Genomic DNA, 17,258 nt, shown 5'->3' on the forward strand with positions numbered 1-17,258 from the left:
GAATTTATAGTGTTTGTCAAGCAGGAAAACAAGTCGGAGCACCTCACTCCGTTAAGAACGTGATGACAACCACAAGGCCATTGGAGCTTCTTCACATGGAATTATTTGGGCCAATCGCCTACATAAGTATTGGCGGTAACAAATATGGTTTGGTTATTGTTGATGACTATTCTCGTTTCACTTGGGTATTCTTTTTGCATAATAAAAGTGAAACACAAGTCATATTCAAGAAATTTATAAGAAGAGCTCAAAATGAGTTTAAAGTGAAGATCAAAAGGGTGAGAAGTGACAACGGAAGCGAGTTCAAGAACACACAAGTTGAAGAGTTTCTTGATGAAGAAGGGATCAAGCACGAATTCTCAGCACCCTACTCCCCTCAACAAAATAGGGTTGTCGAGAGGAAGAATAAAACTCTAATAGAGTCGGCAAGGACGATGCTTGATGAGTACAAGATCTCGGACCAATTTTGGGCGGAAGCAATCAACACCGCATGTCATGCCATCAATCGACTATATCTCCACAGGATCTTGAAAAAGACCGCATACGAGCTCCAAATGTGTTATATTTTAGAGTTTTTGGTAGTAAATACTTTATTTTAAATAAGAAACCCAAAAGTTCTAAATTTGCTTCTAAGGTTGATGAAGGTCTTATGCTTGGTTATAGATCAAATGCTTATGCCTACCGTGTTTTCAACAAAACCACCGGTTGTGTTGAAATCACGAGAGACGCGACATTTGATGAATCTAATGGCTCTCAAGTGGAGCAAGTTGATCTAAATGTTGTAGGCAACGAAGAACCTCCTTGTGAAGCAATCAAGAAGCTAGCCCTCGGTGAAGTTAGACCCAAGGAAGCTCAAGATCAAAAGGAGGCCGAAGAAGGAGGTGAAAATTCCTCAGCTACTGGCAGAAGTGCGAAGGATCCGCACAATTATGCGGAGGGTCCGCACATGTGCGGACAGTCCGCAAAAAAGTACGGAGGGTCCGCACTTCGCTAGAAAAATTGGAAGAGTCCTACACATGTAAAGATCAAGTACAAACTTAAGGTGGAGATCAAGTATTTGATGAAGATGATACTCAAGGATAACATCATGGCAACAACGATCAATCTATCTGTAATGATGAATATGAAGGACCCATTCAAGCTCACTCCCAAGTGCCTCATCTAAGAGTCTATCAAAGCATTTAAAGAGATCACCCCGTTGACAACATTCTTGGTGATATACAAAAGGGGGTAACTACTCGTTCTAGAATTGCAAATTTTTATGAATATTACTCATTTGTTTTCTCTTTGGAACTTTTGAAGGTAAAATATGCTCTTGGAGATCCGGATTGGGTGATGACCATGCAAGAGGAGTTAAACAACTTCAAGAGGAATGAAGTCTGGTCCTTGGTGGAGAGACCGAATCAAAACGTAATCGGCACAAAATGGATCTTCCGCAATAAACAAGACGAGAACAGGATCGTGACAAAGAACAAGGCAAGATTGGTTACTCAAGGCTTCACACAAATAAAATGTTTGGATTTTGGTAAGACTTATGCTCTCTTAGCTAGGCTTGAGTCAATTCGTATATCAGTAGCCTATGCTACTCACCATAATTTCAAGCTATACCAAATGGATGTGAAGTGTGCAGGGTCCAGCTAAGAGCTCTTCTTCGGTTGCTTCTACAGGCCGATTGATCGGGATTATATGCCACCGATGCAAGAAAATAGGTCACGTCATGAAGGATTACCTAAGTTAGCGAGCGTTCATTGTAACAGAAGACAGTGAATATGTAAGTGCTAGTGATATTGAGGATAAATATGCTCTTGCAGCTAACCATACAGGTGATGAGAATGGTCGTGAGACGGATATCGACTATGAGAAAGTGTTCGATGCCACTATCATGAAGAATTATCGGACTTTATTATGCAGTGAGTGTTACATACTCAAATAAAGCAAACAGAATAGCTACAACACTATAATTTTTTTCCTTTATAGTTAAGAATTATCGTATTTGAATTATTATTAACAGAGGAAGCTACAAAGCAACGTCCTTCACCGGATGGAACCCTCCCGTATGAAATCTACCAATGTTATGTTCCAGAGTCCAGTCACCGACCGGCTCGGTTTTACCCGCCGCTAGCTGAAACCCACGAGGCCACGAGCACCGCTTTTTCTCAAGTCACACCCACCTCGCCGCCTCGCCTCTGACCTCTTCCCCTTCGCCTCCACCCCTGCACCTGCGGGTGACCGTACTCCACTCCCCCAACCCCACAAGAAGGCCGAAACCCTAGAGCGCCACCGATCGCCGCCGTGTGGCCCGGCCAATGGAGGACGTCGCCGGCGGCGGACTGGCGGAGCTGCGCGAGGCGCACCGCCTGACGGGCCACGCCGACCGCGTGTGGTCCCTCGCCTGGAACCCCTCCCCGGGGCCCGGCGCAGGTCCCGTCCTCGCCTCCTGCGGCGGCGACAAGACGGTCCGGATCTGGAAGCGCGCCCCCGACGGCGCATGGCGCTGCTCGGTAACACCAAAAAATTTATTTTTTCTTTTTTGGTTTTGTTTTGTTGGTTAAAGCTGCGAAATTGATAGAGTGATTAACGTAATTTTGGGTCGGTTTTTTTATTTGGTTCGATTAGGATGTGCTCGAGGACACGCACAACCGGACGGTGAGGTCCTGCGCTTGGTCCCCCAACGGGAAGCTGCTGGCCACCGCGAGCTTCGATTCCACCACGGCGATATGGGAGTACACCGGCGGCGACTTCGAGTGCGTCGCCACATTGGAGGTGAATTACTGAGCTTGAGATTGGGGATGGTACCACCAGGTCGGGAGCGCTGGTTCTGGATGTTGACTTTTGTGCTGTGGGTGTGCAGGGGCACGAGAACGAGGTGAAGAGCGTGTCTTGGAGCCCGTCCGGGTCGCTGCTTGCGACGTGTAGCCGGGACAAGATGGTGTGGATATGGGAGGTGCAGCCAGGGAACGAGTATGAATGCGTCTCGGTGCTGCAGGGGCACACCCAGGACGTCAAGATGGTGCAGTGGCACCCGTTCCTTGATGTTCTTGTCTCCGTCAGCTATGATAATTCGATCAGGGTACGAACATGGGTCATCTTTGAACAAACGCATACTTCACATACATGTGTTTGTTTGTCCTTTTATGCCAACATATTTTGCTATTTTGGGATGCTATGACTTGGTAGCGGGGCCAAAGAAGGCTGGAGCCTCTTTATTCTCCTGCTATTGATTCGGTTGATATGGTAGCTTGTATGATGCAGGTCTGGGCTGATGACGGTGACGATGAGTGGCGCTGTGTACAGACATTAACTGAAGCCAATAACTGGTATGGAGATCTTTGGTCTATTGCCTTTTTTATCATCCCTTGTTTGATAAAACAAGTACTTGTGATATAATCAGTTTAACTTATTGTACACTGTAATATCGTATTCGAACCACTAAATTTCAGCTTATTTGATGCTGTTGTCTATTGAAAGATTTGTTGAACGAATTTCAACCCATTTTGTTCTGCATTGCGTTGCTGTTGATTTAAAGATTTGGACTGACCTGTTGTTTATGAAAACTACCTTCAGCATTTGGGTCCTGTATATTTTAATTTTCTATCTCAATTAGTTATTTCACTTATGTTTATTCCCCTGTTCTCATTTTGCTGAAGCATCATTCTGGGTTCCATGTCAAGCATAATAAATTAATAATGTGTTTGTATAATTTTGCAGTTAACACATATGATTGTTTTCCATACATTTCCTCTTGAGATCAATTTTCATCCACCCCTGTTACAAAATATATGAGCACTAGATAATTTTCTGTACTGATTCTTCAGTCAGTTGTCTTCTGACATTATGTTGTCTGACCTATAACAGCACACGAAACATGCTTTCTAGTTTCAGTACTCAACCGCTTGCTTTATCATGCTGTTGTATGACTGATCTCATTTTTCTTAATCCCAGTGGTCATTCATCAACAGTATGGGCATTATCTTTTAGCCATAAAGGTGATAGGATGGTCACATGCAGGTTTGTTTTGCCATGCTTGATAACAGTTTCTTTTATGTTGGGGACTTCCCTAGAGAAGTTACTAATGTTATACAGTTGTTATTCAGTGATGACCACACTTTGAAAATATGGGACACAAGTGCTGATTTGTCTCAACCAAAAACTGTAGAAGGCCATGAATCTTGGTAAGATGTTAGTTTTATTGTTAATATTAATACATATGTTCTCTGCATGAGGGGCATCGTTGAAGACTTGTGTTTGATAACCCTGGAATTGCAGCGGTGCCTAAAAGCTTAGGTTGCAGAAGAACCTGTGTGGTAGTAATAATTTTTTCACCAGTCCACTAATAAATCAAACATATTAATGTCATTGGGCTTTCAATCATTGTTACTCCGCTGTATTTAAACTTTGTATTTTCTACTGGACTAGTCCCGTTGCAAATGTAACTAGCAAGGATGTACTTGTCCTTCACAGCGCAGTGGTTGTCTCATATCGCCCTTCCAAAATTTATTAAAGTTTTGCACTGCTTTCACTTGATTGCACCTTAACCTTGCCCACGCATGTGGTGATTAGTAGCTATCTGTTGAAGTTGACTAGCTGAGACATACTTCCTACTATGCCTCACTTAATGACTATGAGTTGACTTAAGTGTAACTGTACTAGTTCTTTTATAGTTGATGATATCTTTTAGGTAATCTTGACAGTTGATATTACTATTACATCACTGTGAAGCAAGGTTTGTAGCCTTTCTGCGCCATCCTCCTAAACAGAATGGTTATATGATTTCAGGCGGCACCTTTCTACTCTCACAGGATATCATGGTCGAACTATTTTTTCAGCCCATTGGTCAAGGTGAGGTTAACTCTCATCTCCAAGACATCCTTGATATATCTGAATGAAATTATTAGGCAAGTTTTCTGACGATGTGGTGCTAGTTGACGAGAGTAGGAAAGAGGTTAATAGGAAATTGGAGTTGTGGAGATATACTTTAGAATCGAAAGGTCTTAGACTTAGTAGGACCAAAATTGAGTATATGAAGTGTGATTTCGGTGCTACTAGGCATGAGGGAGAAGATGTTAGTCTCGGTGGTGAGGTGGTTCTCAAGAAGGATACCTTTCGATATTTTGGATCGATGCTACAGATGGATGGCGATATCAATGAAGATGTTAGTTATAGAATCAAAGCTGGATGGATGAAAAGCTTCTAGCATCTTCTGTGACAAGAGGGTGCCATAAAAGCTGAAAGGTAAGTTCTATAGGACGGTGATTCAACCTGTGATGTTGTATGGCGTCGGTGTTGGTCAACTAAAAGGCGACATGTCCAACAGTTAAGTGTAGCAGAAATGCGTATGTTGCGATGAAATTATGGCCATACATGATACGGTAGGGGTGGCGCAAATTGAAGAAAAGTTTGTCCAACATCTATTGAGATGGTTTGAACATATCCAACGAAGGCCTCTAGAATCACTTGTGTATAGCGGGATATTGAGACACGCTGATAATGTGAAGAGAGGCGAGGGTCGACCAAACTTAACATGGGAGGAGTCTGTAAAGAGAGGCTTAAAGGAATGGAATATCGTCAAAGAACTATCCACGGATAGAAGCGTGTGGAAGTTAGCAATCCACGTGCCAAAACCATAACTTATGTATCAGTTTACTTGTACTATTATTACTTTTATTTTTTACTATTACTAGTACCTTTATTATCATTATTGTTTTCTCATCATCTTTTTAGTTAGATCTTGTAAGCTTCATCTCTAGCCTACTCCAACTTACTTGGGACAAAGGCTGTTGTTGTTGTTGTCAGCTAAAATGCAAGAACAGATTCTCAGTTCAATTCATCAATATGAATTGTGTCATATTAGTCTCTAGCTTCTAGTTGAGAATTGTGTGTTCTGCAAACAGAGGCCATTGTATTTTATGTTGATAAACTTCATAATTTCACATATCAAGATTTTTAATTAACTAATGGCCAAAAGCCAACAAAAGCTGCTTAAAGCACTTTTTGCCTGAATCAGACTATTGATTAGACTATGTTGGTGAAAGATTGGGTTTTTGCCTGAATGAAACTATTAATGTTTAGGCAAATTTTGCTAGAGGACACTATGATTTTGTGAGCTTTTACTGGTGGACACTAAATTTTTTTATCTTTGGGGTAAGACACTCCCGAAAAGTGGTTATTTGTAAGAATACACCTCACGCATTAAAATGTTCATTTTGGGTTGAAGAGAGAGAAGTGCTGTAAAATTACTGTTTTCCCCTCAGGCCCACTCGTCAGATACTTCTCATTCTTCCCAATTAGCTAACAATTACTGCTTTGCCATTTTGTAAAAAGAAAAAAATCAATTCACACGGACAGATGCACAATTAATTGAGACCGATAGAGCAGCTTAGATGGGAAGCTCTGAAGCTCCGTTCGTTGGTGTACTCACCTAACGGCTTCTGGACAATGAAATGCGGCTGGGGCGGTCAGAGCGGGAGGGCACACGATAGGGTGTGGGGGCCACTGCGCCTCGAGTGGCCGGCGGCTAGTCCCATGAACATTTGAATGGAACGTCAAGTTTGGCCCAGCAAGGTGATTGCTTCAATTTGATGGGCTGTTGTGTTCAGTGTTACCTAGACAGTGGCAGGTGTCAGAATCCAACTCGGATTCAGGGTGTTCGATTTGGCAAAAGAATTTGGATACGGGTGTCCAGCTAACACTGATTGTGTTGACCCAACAGTGACCTATCGTTTTTTTGGTCTTTTTTTGAAATTGATCCTTACAACACACTGCACGGCCTCCGGAAGTGCATCGATGGGGATCTGAGTCAGGTGGCGGATCCCTTGGCTCTTTTCCTCATTGGTGAGCGTGTCCTTGAGGTGGGCGCCCAGCGTGGCGGAGTCTGCTTGGTCTTGGGGCCCAACGAGCTGAAGCGGTGGCACCAGCGTGATGGACGTACAGACGCCGGCGGCTGGTCAGAATGAACAAGAAGGAAGAGGATGAAGAAAGGAAATCAAGAGAGATATAGGCTGACGTGTGGGCCCAGCATTTCAGAAGGGCATTGTGGCGTTTTTATTGTTTCTCTCACCTAATCACCAAAATATTATATTTTAATCGGTGCGGCGTCTCCTGGCATATGACCACTTTTTAGGGATGTCTTTCCCCATAGAAAAAAAAAATTAGCATCCCTCAGCAAAAACCACCCAGAGTGTCTTCTAGCAAAATTTGCCATGTTTAGGCATAGAGGAGCCTCTCAGGGGTACATGGCTAGCACCACAGGTGGTGGGCTAACCAACCTGGATTCGACTCCTACCTTCTTCAAAATTGTTGGAGGGGACGTCACTCCCTTCCAATTGTATTTTTTTGTATGTTTACAGCGTCAAAGTACATTGCTGTAAGTTTAGCATTCTTCTGAGGCCAAACTATTAAGTCCCCATGTTCTGTTGGTGCCCATGCTTGGTGTTTGAATCATCTAATAGATTGTTTACTCTAATTCTGTGATCATTACTATCTACCAATTTCGTGCTAATTTGGGAGGAACTGTCTCTTATACTATTCTTTGACATTTCCCTGGTCCTTGTGCATGGCAGCGAGGATGTTATAGCTAGTGGAGCAGGTGATGATGCAATCTGCTTATTTGCTGAGAAGAGTAGTATGGTATCTTATCCTTCCATTTTGCATTTAATTTTTCATTATTGCAATCTTTATGTGCTTTGTTTATCTGGACTTGTTCAGTTCTGTAAATGTTGAAGTACAATGTTCCAATCATAATTTAGTATTCAAGCTTTCCTATTAATAAAGGGTTGAGAGCTGTTCATAAATTTGATACAGGCAAAAATCCTATCTTTCACCACATGACCTTTTGATGAACATTTTTTTCTCTCATTTTCCTAGTAATTTAGCTGGAAGTTTGCTGTCTTCGGTTTAGATAAACTGCCAAATGATGTATGGCTCTTATTTATCCCAAAAAACACTACTATTATTATTTCAGAGTACCATAATGGCATTTTTCTGTTGCAAAAGCTGAAGCCAGCACGTGAACTTTCACACATGCATCAGTGAAATTATTCTAGAAAAGGAAAAAAAGGGGGAAAAGAATATTTAGTGTTTCCCTCGAAGTATTGAAGGTAACCTTGATGGTGCAGGTTGAGGGACCTTCATACAGATTAATATTGAAGAAAGAGAAGGCACATGACATGGACATAAACTGTGTTCGATGGTGTCCTCAGGTAATGTCTAAGAATCAGCAACAAATTAGTCTCGACTTACTAAGTTGGTGCAATGAAATTCATCTGCTGCTATGCTGAGTTTGCGATCCATATGGTTCTTTATTATTGGATACATATGCTTATCTCAAATAATTTTTTAGGACCCAAGGTTATTGGCATCTGCAAGCGACGATGGCACAGTGAAATTGTGGGAGCTGAGGGGGAGTGTACTGGATTGATTCTGTTTACTATATATGTTTGTAGTGTACTGGATTGATTCTGTTTACTATATATGTTTGTAGTTCTAGTTGTGTACCTTGATATTAGAGAACGGATTAGGCATCACCTCGTGGTTTCAGTTTTCCTGAACACTGCTCCCTGTTTAGTTTATACTTGTACCTCAAGAGGGTGCATGGTGATGGTCTTTTATCAGATTTACCATGCAAGGTTGAACAGTGCCATCCTACCAAGATGTGGAATTGTTTGTGTATACACTATGGAAGGGACAACCAAACGCGTGATCCAGCCATTTTTACAAATAAGTTATGAAAGATCCCGTTCAATTCATGTACAACAGCGAGTCTTGAATACAGATTTATAGTTTATTGTTTTACTGAATTCAAATCTCAATGTTATTTCTGTTAGTTTTTCCCTTTCATGGCTGATAATTTAGTGACCCTGACTCGTGGATGATGCTGAACATTTGTTCTGGACCTACGCGTGGAGATACTTTTGTCAAAACACAAAACAATGGTATGGTCTTCCAGAGGCGTTTGCTAAGGATAGGATCCTGTGTGAAGGGCAAACAAATGGGATTTTGTAACAGCACCATTTTGTTTTGGACGTTTCGTTGCCATTTTCACATTGCTTTCCAATGAATACAAATTAGGCGAGGGTACAGTTTCAGTTTTATTTTGCATCTTTATCTTTTTACAGCTACATGGAACCTTAGTTCAAAGGGGCATAAACATGCAATTGATTGGAATAATTCAGAAGCCCACTCAACCCATGTGACTGTTCAAGCTAGTGGTTTGGAATACAAGATAACACTCACGATCACCCATTCTATTTAGTTTAAAACTTGTATTGTAACAAACAAAACTGAAAGGATTTAAGAGGAACTCTAACCCTATTCAAAGTGGACTTGCAACCAACAATGCCAAATAAATAAAAACCTTTAAATTAGGAAATGGCATCTTATGCCTTCTATTCGGAACTGCTGCTATCTCACATCAACTCAGTAGGTTTAAGAAACTGCAGCTGATAGCAATGGTTTCTTTATCAGACCAAATCAAGCAAATTCAGTCCATCGATGGTTTTTTGTACCAGATTTTCCATTCGTGTGTTTGTAACATCGTTTAGTTTAGCAGAAAAGACAGTTAACTCAACGCCAAATTATCTAAAGGCAGTATCACTAAATGAGATTGTCATAACCAACCTGAGTGTCAAATAGAGTGACATGAACTCTTATTAGTTTATCCTACATATTATTCGGGGAAACAAAAAAAAAAGAGAGAGAGAATGGATTCGCATTTTGGGCTAGATTCTAACAAATTCAGCTAATACACAAGGAACCATAATATTACTTCATATCATGCTGGTCATACATTGCGAATACACCTCAGTAAGTGCAATAAGACCAATTCAGCTTTACATTTGTATCACGATAAATGTCCAGTGGAATCAAACTAGTGAGTCAAACATATGTGGGTACACTTGGTTTCACCAGCACAAATTCACATTCATCTCGACCCCAAGCTCTACTACAGGAGCGCTGTACCATTCTGACTATGTTTCATGCTTGGTGCAGTCAAAGCCTTGACAAATAGACGCCCAGACAATTATTACAAGAAGCAAAAGGATTCCAAGAATCACCAATTTAATTTTCATGTTCTGCAACCATGTCTTCCTACGAATTTTCACCCCCTGTTTCTTGAATTCCTGAGCCTGAATTACATACATGTGGTGCAGGTTGATTACATATGTCATTGCAAAGCAACATAGAAAAGGTTTTTTGGTAAGCGATAACATGTACCTGACTACGTAGATCAGAAGTCTTGTCTTGGAGTTCACTCAACTTTTCTCCACGGCCCAAAGTCTGAAAATGTAGAGATGAAGAAACTATAATTGGGGAAAGCCCAATTCAAACCATCAGGAAAAAAAAAGAAAGGCTGAAGTGCCATGGGAATTACTACACTGAATCTGGCAAATTAAAATTTACTCCCTCCATTTCTTTTTATAGGGCGTATTAGGATTTGAGAGAAGTCTTTCAAAGTATATTTGACCAGTAAATTCTCTTACAATATATTATCAATTGCTACGAAACCAATACCTTACTAAATATATGTGAAATACAAATCTATTCATACATGTTTTATACACTAAACATGCACCTAATTTGACTAATTGTTGGTCAAAATTTACGAAGTATGACTTTATCGAATCCTAATACGCCCTATAATTTGAAATGGAGTTCTAGTGTGTCCATTGCCCCTCTTGTATAAAATATTTGACTGATTCTTCTGCACGTGCTTATGAAGTTATTTGTCCTAATATGACACTCCAATACTGCTTAGCGATCAAAATAGAAGCAACACAAAAACAGATTTTGTCCACAAGAACTAACTGATCACTTGGTTTAGGACCTATATTGCAAATCAGGAGAGCATACAAATCATGGAATAACGGCCCATGAATGTATAAACATAACAACACAGCAGCATGTGCTCTTCGAACACAAAGTGAGGGATAACATACCTTTTCTATGTTGTCTAACATGATATTTTTAACTTCTGAAACTTGGGCTTGTACTTTCAAAGTTTTCTCTATTTCATCTGAATGATCAAGAACATACTGCATGTGCAGCTTTATAACAGGTCTGCACCGGAAAAAGCTCAATTTTCAGCATCGAAAATGAATCCAGATAAAACATTCTCTGCGAATTCTCAGCAGTATTTATCAAAAAGACATACCCATATTCTTTATTTAGACTTTTTGCAAGAGCTGTATCAGCTTTACCGCCTCCATATCTCTTCATGAAGTCATCTTTCAGCCTCTCAAGAAAGGCCACTGAAACATTCTTTGGAACGGATTCCTTCGCAACTACACAATAGGCTACAAAATATTCAAAGAGCAAAGGTGTCACCATCAATATATAAATTATTGGATATATGATGTTTAGCAGTTAAAAAAGTTCTAGTCACATCTCCAAGATTCCAACATAACAATGCATAGTTCAGTACCGACATGGTTCACACATTACAATGGAGGATGAGGTTCTTGGTCAATAATCATCATTACTGTTAAACATTTATAGTTCAGGGACATGGTTCACACATTGCAATAAATTTTTCTTAATGTACGATCGTAAATGGCTCCTCACATCCATGAGACTGCCATTGTCTGGGGAGGAGCAGGAAATCATGACACAATGATAATGAAGAGCATTATTCAAAAGCAGAGCTAGTGTCATGGACAATGGTTTAGTTAGTATGAATGTGAACGAGGTGCAATTCCTCACAATCTCACATTACAATCACGTGAAGCCTGCTTCATGTATGCTGCACAATGGCAAAGGACCTTCTCTTATGTTCACCAAAATCTATATCTCTTGTGGGTCCATCCCTCTCATGGATTCCAAGAATGTATTCGCAATCCTGGCATCTGTAGCAATAGCTGGTTAGTGCAGCAACTTTTTTTTTTCCTTGCATCCTTGTCCAATTCTTGGTTCTCCAAATTTGATCTGGCCTGTCTCCAAATGTGCTCCAGTTAAAAACTCAATATGATAACACTGAGTTCCTTTTCCTCCTTGTGGAATGTGTGTGGTAACATTGGTCTTAGCTTATTACTAGACGGTTTCCTGAAATGGTCACCCTTTCTTCTCATCCAATTTTGTTTCAGAGTGACATGTCTGTTGCCATAAAGATCGGTAATGCCTTTTTGGGGGTGATCTTCCTATCAAATAGCGACAAAACACGAACACAGATTCCCCTATCTTTACACGCTGCAGCAATCAAGATCGAAACTTTCACACTAACATCTTTAACAAGCTAAAAAGCCCATCAAAAGCAGACCAAATGGCAACGGCACCCTACTTCTACTAAGGCATCGATCGATGGTAGCTCACCGTAGCCGCGGTGGAGGAGGAAGTTGAATGTGTGCCGGTCGCAGGCGTAGCTGAACCGTGGCGGTGCGCTGCCGCCGGGACCCGGGCTGGCGGAGGAGCCGGCGGGGAGCCGCTGCAGGCACTGCGCTGCGATGGCCGGGAAGTTGCCGGTGAACTCCGTGTACTCCGCCAGCACCGCTGTGCCGCGCGCCACGAACGCGTAGATTAGCCACTCCCCCTTGCCGCCGCCCTCCTCCCTGCCCGGCGCCGGCGACGCCATGGGATCCGCGACCTTTGGGCGCGAGATCGGAGGGAAGGGGAGGAGTGAGGAGGGATCGAGGAAAGGTGGTGGAAGATTTCGTGGTTTCTTAATGCCAGGGGAGAGAGTATCAGTGCGAGTGCGTGAGTGTGCGGTGCCGGATGCGCCGCTTGCCCGACAGTGCTGGAGTAGGAATGCGTGCTGTCAGTGCTAGCTTAGGGCAGCGCCTTTTTTTTTGCGAATTTAGCTTTGGGCAGCTTTAATAGTTGAATTAGCAAATAATTTATATTTTGTAGATGTGGGAGGAATAGAAATGAGCTAAGATGAAAATCAGTTAATTGAAAATAAGAGTCGGTTATTTATTTTTATTTTGTAGATATAGAGGAAAATCTTAGATAACTATTTTTTTATCAAAAGAAAGCAGTTCTAATCATCAGAGCATATTTCTCAAAAATTTATACGAGTTCTGTTATTTTTAATTTCCTATACTTTACGAAGAGAGAGTGTTAAGGTAAAATCTGTTTTGTACTTAAAACTATTTCTAAGATTTAATTTATATCTATAAAATAAAAACTTGGAGTTAACTCTTATCTTTATATGACTTATTTTTCTTTTTTTATTTATAAAATAATAATTAGTAATTAGAGCTGCACTTACGGCGTCCGACTTTTCTGGTTGCTTTTTGCACTCTCGCGCTTATATTGATTGATCTGCTTTCTGTCTCCTTTTTTTCTACTCTCTCGACAGTTCTGTAGCTGTAGCATGGCACTTTTAGAACAAACGAACGAAGAAAACTCATTGAAATCATGTGGTAATTTAATTTGGGACGCTCAATTTCTATATCTCGCGGTCCAAAAGAATATAATATAAAATGCACTATTATTATTCTTTTTTCTAAGATATGGTCCCTAAACCAAACTCTGACCACTTATACCACCGCATTATATCGATATATTCTTTTTTTTATGAGGAATTTAGTCACAAACCGGTAACTTATAATATTAGAACCAAATGAAACCACACGCATGTATTATTTTCATATATTATATTTTAATATTCATAGAGGTGTTGATAGCCAAATAAAATGTTGACAACAACTATTTTCATAACTTTATCGAGTCCAGAGGGGGTAAATTTAGGAGCATTGCTTCACATTTAAATTTCAATGTATGTTTGATATGTTCTCAAATTCCCTTAAGATTTCAGCATATTTCAAGCGGAAAACTCCAATGCATGTCTTCAACAAGTTTCGTACGTTTTCAGCACTCGTCAAGGATAAATTGAGTAAACACCACAAAATTACATTAAAATTATTAGAAAAACATACTTTTTAAGCAACAATTTTAGAGAATTATACTCTACTTTGCATAAATTTTATAGAGCATATTTTTTAGTTATTGGCATCATATGCAACGAGCAGCCACCTGTCAGTCTTAGAAAGGTAAAATTTGGAATGCTTAAAAGTGAGGTTTGTTGAAACATTATGCAAATAGGACATGGTCCTTTCAAACTCTTACTTAAAAAGTGCAAGATTGTTGCTTAAAAACATGGTTTTGTGAAATTTACTCAAATAAACAACTTTGAGTTTGTTTAAGGGGGAATTCTAATGAGCAAAGTTGCAAATGAAGGCTCAGTTGCATGAAACAAGGTTGAAGCGGCAACCATGTTAATCTATTGGTGGGGTGGTACGCAATGAAAATAATGATTAGGTGTTTGTATAATGTTGAAACTGTTTGGATAGTGGCAATATGTCTGCATGAGCTCTGATCATACTTGTTGTCTTGTAGCTGAGATGCGGACAATGGACCAAAGAGGTGAAACAAACTTATAAACAACCACTAACATTAAGTTTAGTTTTGATCTTGCATTTATAATGAAGAACTAGGAGCTGTTCAGATAGATACTAGACAATAATGTAATTTCCCATTTCAGTCGTATCCAAAAACTAGGAGCAATCCCTTCTTTTAAAACAAGTCTTAAATTGGAGTTATCAAAAATCGAATATAGGTTTAATTTGATTGAGCTGGTTTATTGATGTTTTTCTTAACCAAAACAAAACCTTGACGCCGAACCGACCAGTTTGGCCTGGGAATTGCCATCGGGAAATTTCAGGATTTGGCACCTATGTCACACCCGATTTTAAGACCAAAACCAGATGTAAACTAGGTCAGGATCAGTTTAATCATACATATAGCGACTTCATTAGTGTAACAGACACAATGCTTCTTATTACAACGTTAAATTATTACAAAATGACCACACACGGGTCTAAAGAAAAGAACACCATAGCGGAAAAAGAAACGGCGCAGCTCCAAGCCAACAGGCAGCCGACCGAGAGTTCCACAAGCCTAGAACTCGGCATCATCCTCGGGGAAGTCGTCCTCAGGAAATTCTTCAAAAGTTTCGCCTTCTGAAACAGCAAGCGTAAGTATTTCCAATACTCAACAAGTGGGGGAAACACATAATTTGATATGGTGGCTTGAAACAAGGCTTCCTATTCTCTAGGGTTTCATTTGCATAAAAGCCGATTTTTAGCCCTGAACTATGGAAAACAAATTTTTATTTTAACCGGGAAAAGATGTCCCAAAGATTTTCTTTAACCTCCGGGAATTCAACCCAATTCCCAAAGATTTTCTTTAACCTCCGGGAATTCAACCCAATTCCCAAACCAAGAAAAACAACCACCCGACTAATCATGTGAGGGTCCATGCTACTCATAACCGTGAGCTCGGCTGAATATTCAGTTTGACACTCTGCAGAGTTTGCACACTTTACCCACGAGTCGTGATCTTCTCTGTTGCCGGCACCTGATGGTACCTTACACACTTCCGGGGTGTGCGCCAAGAGATCACTACGAGGCTTTTCCAGAGAGTCTCCCAGTATGCACTCGCCCACTGAGGTTTCACCGCCGTACATAAGTGGAGTAACCCTCCACCCTAGAAGTCCCCTCTTGTGCCGGGTAGAATCGAGAAGTAACCCTTCCTTATCTACACATCCGATTGGCTCATACAACACTGGGAAACACATCTAATTACTAGGCCAAACCGTACCATATTGGTCTCGTGGTTGCTCTGTTTGCCATGGATGTTCGCTCCACGAACCGGTCCTTAAAATGGTCTGGGCAAGACCTCCAATAATCCCATAAGGGTATATTTCCAAACAACCAACCATGCTGGGAAAAGTAGCCCTATCTTGCCCAAAACCTCAATTATCTTTGTTGTTAACTCCCTTAACAACATCAGTTTCCATGATATTCTTCCTATATCAATTTTTACTTCATAACTCAAGATTCATCACCTACACGCTACATGTTCATCTAAAGCATGGCTAAGCATAAACATGATGATCTTGTATGGATAAAACATCTATATCTAACACTAGTATTTGCTATACTACCCATTTTTGTAAAACAGCATGCATATTTGACAAAGACTCGCTTTATGTAAAAAAAAAACTGGGTTTGTACATGGTCAAGACACTTGCCTTCGTCGAAGTGTTGCACAGGTCCTTCAAAATCTTCCTCCTGAAAGTTGCCGAACTCCTGGACTGAATCGTCTACACAAACACATAATCTAGCATAAGAACAGTACACCAAATATTCCTAAAACTAGATAAAAACCCTATAAACAGATTCTACGCGACGCTACGATCGTTTGAGCGCGAAAATTGCCTAAATCGGAGCTACGAACAAAAAGTTATGATTATTTGAAGTTCCAGGGGTGTTTCTGCAAAATTTCCTTATTATCAGAGAAAATCCGAATTGTTTTTATACTGGAAATTGGATTTATGACGTCATAAACATTATTGGTTTATTCTTCTATTAGAAAGGAAATGGAATAGGTTCATGAGCCCATGGACCAGGGCCGGTTGGCCGGTCCATGAGTCCATGGTGAACCGAAGTTCAAATAATGAAGAGGTTTTAATCCTGGCCGTAGAAAGGAGATCGGACGGCCGAGATTGATCCGGGCTCGATCCGGCGGCGCGAACGGCGGCCGACGGCGGCAAAGTGGTCGGAGCGCGACCGGAGTTGGCCGAAACGGGCTCCGGCGGCCGGGTTGCTTCGACGAGCGGCGGAAGGGAGAGAGAGGAGGCCGGTGAACTTACCCCAGGCTTCGGTGAGGTCGGGGCGGCGGCGAGGTAGCCGGCCAACGAGCGCAAGCGGCAGAGGCGGCCGGGGCGTGACGGGGAAGGGGCTCCGGCACCCAATCGGCGACGAGGAGGCACGGGAACTCCTCCTGGGTCACCTGCGAAGCCGGCAAGGTGGTTAGAGAGGCCAGAGATAGCACAGCACGCAAGAATGGCGGCGGCGGTGTTGGACTCACCGGAGACAATGGCGACGACAAACTGAGAGAGAAGAAAGGGTGGAGATGGTTGGACGGGGTGCACAAAAGAACGGCGAACTCAATGGCATCGGATTTTATAGAGGGGAAGGAAAGGAGAGGGACGCACGGCCGGCCGGACTTCAATGCCGGTGCTAGCTCCATGCGACCGAAAACGGCAACAGGCGGCCGTTTCACCAAATTGAAGAAGGGAAAAGGAGGGGAAGGGGCACGCGCACGCGGCGGTTCGGCGCTCGGGTGGGGAGATGAACGGGGGAGGCTCCAACCGAAACCGGCGGCGGCGGCGTTTAAACGGGGAGGCGGGCGAACGAAGGTGGGAGAAGGGGAGCCGTCGGCTCGGCTAAACGGGCCCACCTGGCGGTCAGACAAGGCGGGGG

General features: G+C 41.7%; 2 protein-coding genes across 3 annotated transcripts; one reads left to right on the forward strand and one right to left on the reverse strand.

Moving 5' to 3' along the window:
• The first annotated feature begins 2,102 nt into the window (after nt 1-2,102).
• On the forward strand, nt 2,103-8,795 carry LOC133892442 (protein CIA1-like). Of its 2 annotated transcripts, none has more exons than XR_009904378.1 (10): nt 2,103-2,501; nt 2,617-2,763; nt 2,852-3,070; nt 3,253-3,317; nt 3,943-4,008; nt 4,095-4,172; nt 4,777-4,839; nt 7,560-7,621; nt 8,115-8,198; nt 8,339-8,372. XR_009904378.1 is itself a non-coding variant. In XM_062333215.1 (10 exons), the coding sequence occupies exons 1-10, from the start codon at nt 2,307-2,309 to the stop codon at nt 8,414-8,416; spliced, it is 1,062 nt and encodes a 353-aa protein (XP_062189199.1). In that variant the 5' UTR covers nt 2,104-2,306; the 3' UTR covers nt 8,417-8,795. The 2 variants fall into 2 exon arrangements, 1 of the variants encoding a protein (XP_062189199.1); XM_062333215.1 differs by having other exon boundaries at nt 2,104-2,501; nt 7,560-7,626; nt 8,339-8,795.
• Nucleotides 8,796-9,738: 943 nt separating this feature from the next.
• Nucleotides 9,739-12,744, reverse strand: LOC133891987 (vesicle-associated membrane protein 724-like). The gene is made up of 5 exons (XM_062332720.1): nt 12,304-12,744; nt 11,150-11,291; nt 10,935-11,055; nt 10,213-10,275; nt 9,739-10,124 (listed from the first exon to the last, which is right to left on the reverse strand). Exons 1-5 carry the CDS (start codon nt 12,560-12,562, stop codon nt 9,966-9,968), a joined length of 744 nt encoding a protein of 247 aa, XP_062188704.1. The 5' UTR covers nt 12,563-12,744; the 3' UTR covers nt 9,739-9,965.
• Nucleotides 12,745-17,258: the final 4,514 nt, after the last annotated feature.

This window comes from Phragmites australis, chromosome 15, assembly GCF_958298935.1.
Source record: "Phragmites australis chromosome 15, lpPhrAust1.1, whole genome shotgun sequence".
Classification (NCBI taxonomy): Eukaryota; Viridiplantae; Streptophyta; class Magnoliopsida; order Poales; family Poaceae; genus Phragmites; species Phragmites australis.

What these genes read in the sequence shown, in the direction of transcription:
- LOC133892442 (XM_062333215.1), top strand. Translation starts at nt 2,307, where the DNA reads ATGGAGGACGTCGCCGGCGGCGGACTGGCGGAGCTGCGCGAGGCGCAC. An exon ending in GCTATGATAATTCGATCAGG is followed by an intron (nt 3,071 to 3,252) that starts GTACGAACATGG and finishes TGTATGATGCAG; the next exon opens with GTCTGGGCTGATGACGGTGA. An exon ending in TTGCTGAGAAGAGTAGTATG is followed by an intron (nt 7,627 to 8,114) that starts GTATCTTATCCT and finishes TTGATGGTGCAG; the next exon opens with GTTGAGGGACCTTCATACAG.
- LOC133891987 (XM_062332720.1), bottom strand. Translation starts at nt 12,562, where the DNA reads ATGGCGTCGCCGGCGCCGGGCAGGGAGGAGGGCGGCGGCAAGGGGGAG. An exon ending in AGTCTAAATAAAGAATATGG is followed by an intron (nt 11,056 to 11,149) that starts GTATGTCTTTTT and finishes TTTCCGGTGCAG; the next exon opens with ACCTGTTATAAAGCTGCACA. An exon ending in TGTTAGACAACATAGAAAAG is followed by an intron (nt 10,276 to 10,934) that starts GTATGTTATCCC and finishes CTACATTTTCAG; the next exon opens with ACTTTGGGCCGTGGAGAAAA.